This window comes from Propithecus coquereli, unplaced genomic scaffold, assembly GCF_000956105.1.
Source record: "Propithecus coquereli isolate 6110/MARCELLA unplaced genomic scaffold, Pcoq_1.0 Scaffold563, whole genome shotgun sequence".
Classification (NCBI taxonomy): domain Eukaryota; kingdom Metazoa; phylum Chordata; class Mammalia; order Primates; family Indriidae; genus Propithecus; species Propithecus coquereli.
The window spans coordinates 352,783-358,382 of NW_012151541.1; the positions used below are offsets into that span (position 1 = coordinate 352,783).

Genomic DNA, 5,600 nt, shown 5'->3' on the forward strand with positions numbered 1-5,600 from the left:
TCAATTTTGGTGGCATGTTCATTTAGCTCTTGTGAACACATATGTTTTCATTTCATGTCTTAATTAGCTGTTGAAAAAATATATATTTCTCTAGACACTGGTTACTGTGTGTTATCGATTTTAAAGCATTTTAAGGTAATTCTCTGTGGTTTTCTAGGGCTAGGATATCTGCAAACAATGACAAATTTATCCTCTTTTCCAAAAGTTATAGCTCTTATTTTTGTTAACTGTTTTATTGCACTGATTAGAACTTCCAGAACTATGTTAGGTAATAAAGGACATGGCAGGCTTATGGACATTCTTACTTTGTTTCTGACTTCATAGGACTGTGTCTAGGACCTCACAATTAAATATCATGTACTCTGCTTGTTTGAGATAAGTATTCTTAATCAAGTTAGGAAAGTGTCCTTGTACTCCAAATTGGTTTTTGTTATACACCGGGAAAGGATATTGAATTTTATTGCATTGAGTTTTGGAAGATTTTTCTTGGAATAACAGATTGCGATGCTGGTTTACATTTACCAGGATTCTACCTGCCACCTTTTGCTCACAAGAAACACAGTCATTATAAGCAAATTCAAAGGTTGATTGACAGCAGGACTTTTAAATGGACTATTGAAAGTTCTGAGGGCAGAGCTGGGTTACTCGGCAAAACACATCACTGCAAAAAGGGACAACTGCAGGGTTAGGCAAGAGAAAGGGAGGAACTGGTGGTTGCAATTCTATTTAGAACTTTTAAGGAAGTTGTTCATTGCCAATAATTAAAGAGCTCAAAGAGACATCATTTAATCATAAGACTGCCAAACAGAACTCTATTACAGCTGATTAAAACTTTTAAAAATGTTTCCATGGGGAGAGACTTCACTCCTTTCTCTATTAATGGACTCTACTGCCTTACCTGGAAGTTCTTCCCGACATCTGATCTGAATCTTTGCTGGGGCATAGGCCTATTTTTTTTTTTTTTTTTTTTGGTCCATCCCTTGTTTAAGGGAGATAAAAAGCATTTCCCTAAAAATTAAGTGTAAGAATGCATAGAGAATTTTACCCCATTAAAAAATCTAGAAGTCACATGGCCACTTGAGTGTATTCCACCGGCTCAGAAACAGCAGGATTCACAAAAGTCCAGAAATTGGGCGTGTGGCTTTTTGGATTGACATTGACATAATCTGTGCCTTCCTTTATGTTCTCATAGTCCAGGGCAGACTCAGTTTTCACTCCCGCCGGGGTCGAAAAGACCACTTGCGTGTAGTTCACGTCCTTGGCGGCCTTAGGAGAAAAGCAGAGATGGGTGGGTCAAAACCCCTACCTCGTGTGGAGGAGGAGAGACCCCAGGACTGCACTCTCACCCACAGAGGCTCGCCCACGGCTTGGCGGGAAGGGCCTGGGTCCAGGTGGCTGTGCGTAAAAGAGTCTGGGGCAATAAGGAAGACTGCCGGTGACTTTGTTCACCTGTCTGCAGGGAATGGGCTTACGGATGAGCAGGTGGAGGAGATGGGAAGGTAAGATACAGGGACTCAACACAAGCCAGGTCAGGACTCAGAGCAGATTTTGGCCCAGTGACTGGGGGAGGGGGAGGGGAGGGTTTCCTCTTAGCACCTTCATTTTCATAATCCGCTCAGACCCACTTTGCCTTGACGATCTGTGCGGATTTGGGGCTGTGGGTGGAAGCCTGGCCACCCTCACCTAAGGATGCACAACGCCTCAAGAAGCCCTCCCTTCTTGCTCCCACCTCCACGGCTGGGGTAGCCTGAGTTCTCAGAGTTTTGCAGCAGGGACCCCGGATATGGAAGGCTGAGGTCACTAGGCCTGTCCGTTACCTGGTGGGCGAGAGGTGAGCTGCTGGAGCTGTCCGAGCTATCTGAGGATGTGTCGCTGTCATCTGGGGAGAAACAGAAACGGTTCCTCTTCCGAGGCGAGCCAGAGGGTGTTAAGAGAGGACAGAGAGAGTGGAAGGGAGAATTCTCTTGCTGTCAGATAAAGACAGAGGCAGAGCTGGCAATGCAGAGAAGAATGGGGAAGAGAGCTACAAAGCCCCCAAAAGAGAAAGAAGGAGGAATAGAACAGAGAACTCATGGCAGGAGAGAGAACCTCCAAAAATAGGCAGGAACGTGTCCAGGAGTCCAGGCACTGCTGCTTCATTCCACTCCACCCAAAACTAACAAAATACCCACGAGGCTCGACTGAGCTTGGGAAGGACCGTCTGCTGGAAAGAGAAGTCAACAGGGACAGTGTGGCCACACGCAAACAGCTCTGTCCTCGGAAGTCACAGGCCCAGCTTCTAGTCCAAAGTTGTCATTAACTCTAGGTGGATCACATTTCTTTTCGTGACCTGGTTTGCGTCCCCTGTGAAACAAGAGGGCTGACCAGTGATCTCTGAGGTCGGTCCCTGCCAGCCAGTCTCTGACTCTGGCCGGGCTCTGGGGAGGTGTTGGGCGCCTGTCCCATCCTGCTGAACACTGAACGCGGGGAGCAGCGCCATGTGGTTCCTGCAGACTCTGAGGCCTTGTCGCAGCTGAAAAGATCAAATCAGGAGGACAGAGCAAACTCAAACTAATCCAGAGATAAACCAGTGGGAAAGTGCCATCTCCAGTGAGCGAGCCGCGCTGGGGAGGCACCCTGCTGCTGTAGCAGCAATTTCTACTGTGCGAATGTGACCTATTGGGTGTCCTGGGCCCTGAGATGCTGTTCCTGTTGGTCCACTCGCAGGAAGGCGATATAGACTTGAACCGTCACCCAGACTTGTATTTGTTCAAACGCCCAGATACCCGTGCAGATCTAAGACCTGGGGAAGGGTCCCTCTGGGGAGTGGGGAGGGAGCAGCTTCTGGAGCCAGCCAAGGACTCTGGCCACAGTGTGGTGGACAGCAGCAGCCATGGCTGGAGGCGGGCGGAGGTGGTGGGAATTTTAGCTCCACCATCAGCTGGCCAAGCAGAAGAAAAGATCCCATAGTATTACAGAGAGAGGCAGAGACAGTCTCCAAGCCCCCCTGCAATTGTTTGCACATGACCAAGCTCGGAAAAGAACTTAGACCCACACGAACCCAGCAGGGTCCTCCCCATGTGAGAGACTGAACACCTTTCTGAAGACGGTGGGCCGGCAGGGCCTGGACCCGTGCAGGTGTGAGGAGCGCTCAGGCTGGAGGTTTGGGCCAGCTGGGATGGACTTGGATTGCTGCAGGGGGAGGGGGTGTCCCTGGGTGTCCAGACAGAGCAAAATAAGCTTCAAGACAGGTTCTCCCCCATCCCCTCACTCACGCCTGTAACGGGGGTCAGCCACAGGGGGGTTTCTCTCTGTCCGAGTCTCCGTCTCCTTGGCAGCAGGCGGGTGATGGTGGGCAGAGCTGGGCTTGGGGGCCTGGAGCCTGGCCCCTTTCAGTCTCTGTTCATTCTGGTGGGCTAGCGGGGAGAGGGCAAAGGTCAAAAGTGGAAGCTGCTTGGGTAGGGCACGTCCTCTCTTTTTTTTTTTTTGAGACAGAGTCTCACTGTGTTGCCTGGCTAGAGTGCCGTGGAGTCATCCTAGCTCACGGCAACCTCAAACTCCCGGGCTCAAGCGATCCTCCTGCCTCCGCCTCCCGAGTAGCTGGGACTACAGGCATGCGCCACCACGCCCGGCTAATTTTTTTTCTATGTATTTTTAGTTGTCCAATTAATTTCTTTGTATTTTTAGTAGAGACGGGGTCTCGCTCTTGCTCAGGCTGGTCTCGAACTCCTGAGCTCAAACAATCCGCCCGCCTCGGCCTCCCAGAGAGCTAGGATTACAGGCGTGAGCCACCGCACCCGGCCAGACGTCCTCTCTTGAATCTAGTACCTTCTGAACGCCGCGCTCAGCCCTCAGCAGGGCAACTGTTCTGAGGGATGGATCCCTCCCGATCTCAGCCCTGCTCTGCTCAGAGCCCCGCAGGGGCTGCTCGCCTCCCTCGGAGTCAAAGCCAAGTCCCTGCCCCTGAGGCCCTCCTCGGCCTCACCCCTCCTTCCTCTCTGGCCTTTCTGCCACTTCTCTCGGCCTTCCCCTCTGCTCCAGCCTCCCGGCCTCTTTGGCCCTTGCGGCGTGTGCCTAATGCACGCCTCCCTCCGGCCTTTGCCGGGGCCACTCGGTCCTCACGCCCCGCGAGCTGGTACTCGAATGTCAGCGTCTCAGGGACGCCGCCGCCCCCGTCCATATCTCCTCGCCTTCTACCACTGACCATAGCCTGACACACCTGTGTTTTACTTATTTATCTTATTTCCTGTCCCATGGAATGAAAGTTCCATAGGGCTGGAATCACCGTTTTGTTCTCTGCTGTATGCTGTTGTATAGCCCGGGCCCAGAAAGTGCCTTAGGTGTCAATAAATATCAGTTGAATGAATGAACGGATGGAGAAAGCTAGGCTTCCTTTACCGGAAATACTCTCAAAACATCATCTTGCCCAAGCCCCTGTCTCAGCACAGCCAAAGCAGCGCGATTTTATTTTCCCCAATTGCAATGCCTTCCCAAGACAGAGCTTCTCCACCTGCTGCTATAAATCAATTTGAGAATTTAAACCAATCTGTAGTTCAATCTCTAAATCCAGCTGCATTTCCTTCTGCTGCAATTCAAAACCATGTCTTCGTTTTCAGCATTTGGCAGTGAGGAAGAAAATTAATTAGGCCCAGTTTAAACGAGCCCTTCCTCGTAAGCATTGCAGCAGCTGCATCTGGGTGGAGGAAGGCAGCCTGTGGGGGTGACCAAGGGGAGAGGATGCTGAGCCGGTTACCCATGCGCCTGCTGAGCAGGTAGTTGGTGGCTGCGAGGAGGCAGGCCTGCAGGACGATGGACACCACTGCGATCACTAGGCCATGCCAGAGCTTCATGTCTCTGTCGGGAAAGGAGAAGGGACAAAGTCAGAGATTGCAGAGATGTTAATACGATTGCAAACCTATCCCTGCCCCAGCCAGAGGCAGACATCTGGCATTGCTGTGTGTCCCAGGGCAGGTCCCTATGCCTCTCTGGGCAATTCGGCTGGGGCGGCTGGGGCAGCCGGGGAGGGGGTCTGCATGCTTGGAAGCCAGCTGCCCCAGGCAGCCTGCCTGCAGCCCTGTCTGGCTCTTCTCGAGCGCACTCACTCCGTCAGCATGGTGACCTTCTCGCTCGTAAGTGGCGCTCAGGCACTTTCAGGAACCACCCTGGGCACCTCGTTTCCAAGTGGTGCCACCGGCAGGACTTTCCCGGAGATCTGCAGGAGGCAAGGCAGCTGGTCAGGACTCCTGGGCTCTGTGCCCAAGTGTCCCTCAGGCAGACATGGCTGCTTGGGGGTCATGTGCTTTCCTCTCCCCAGATTTCAGTGTCTGAATCTGTAAACTAGGCAGTAACAAGGTCAATACCTAATAGCCAGTGGGTGCTCACTCAGCGACCACCACGGTGCCGAGCCCCTGGCACACCCCCCACCTTCCCAATTCAGCAACAATCCTATAAGACAGCTGTACTCACCCTCCTATAACAGCAACAAAGGCTCAGAGAGGGGAGTGAGCCTGAGGTCACACAGTTGGCTTGTGGCCATGGCTACATTCGGGCTCTTAGTCCACAGCCCCGCTCTACCCACTCCCCTCTGCTCAACAAGAGCCTTCGCCCACTGCTGCAGACGC

General features: G+C 52.1%; 1 protein-coding gene across 1 annotated transcript; it reads right to left on the reverse strand.

The window, feature by feature from the left end:
• Window positions 1-1,065: 1,065 nt before the first annotated feature.
• On the reverse strand, window positions 1,066-5,092 carry LOC105821200 (chromosome unknown open reading frame, human C1orf186). The gene is made up of 5 exons (XM_012657860.1): window positions 5,082-5,092; window positions 4,733-4,833; window positions 3,255-3,395; window positions 1,818-1,879; window positions 1,066-1,266 (listed from the first exon to the last, which is right to left on the reverse strand). The coding sequence occupies exons 1-5, from the start codon at window positions 5,090-5,092 to the stop codon at window positions 1,066-1,068; spliced, it is 516 nt and encodes a 171-aa protein (XP_012513314.1).
• Between the last annotated feature and the right edge of the window lie 508 nt (window positions 5,093-5,600).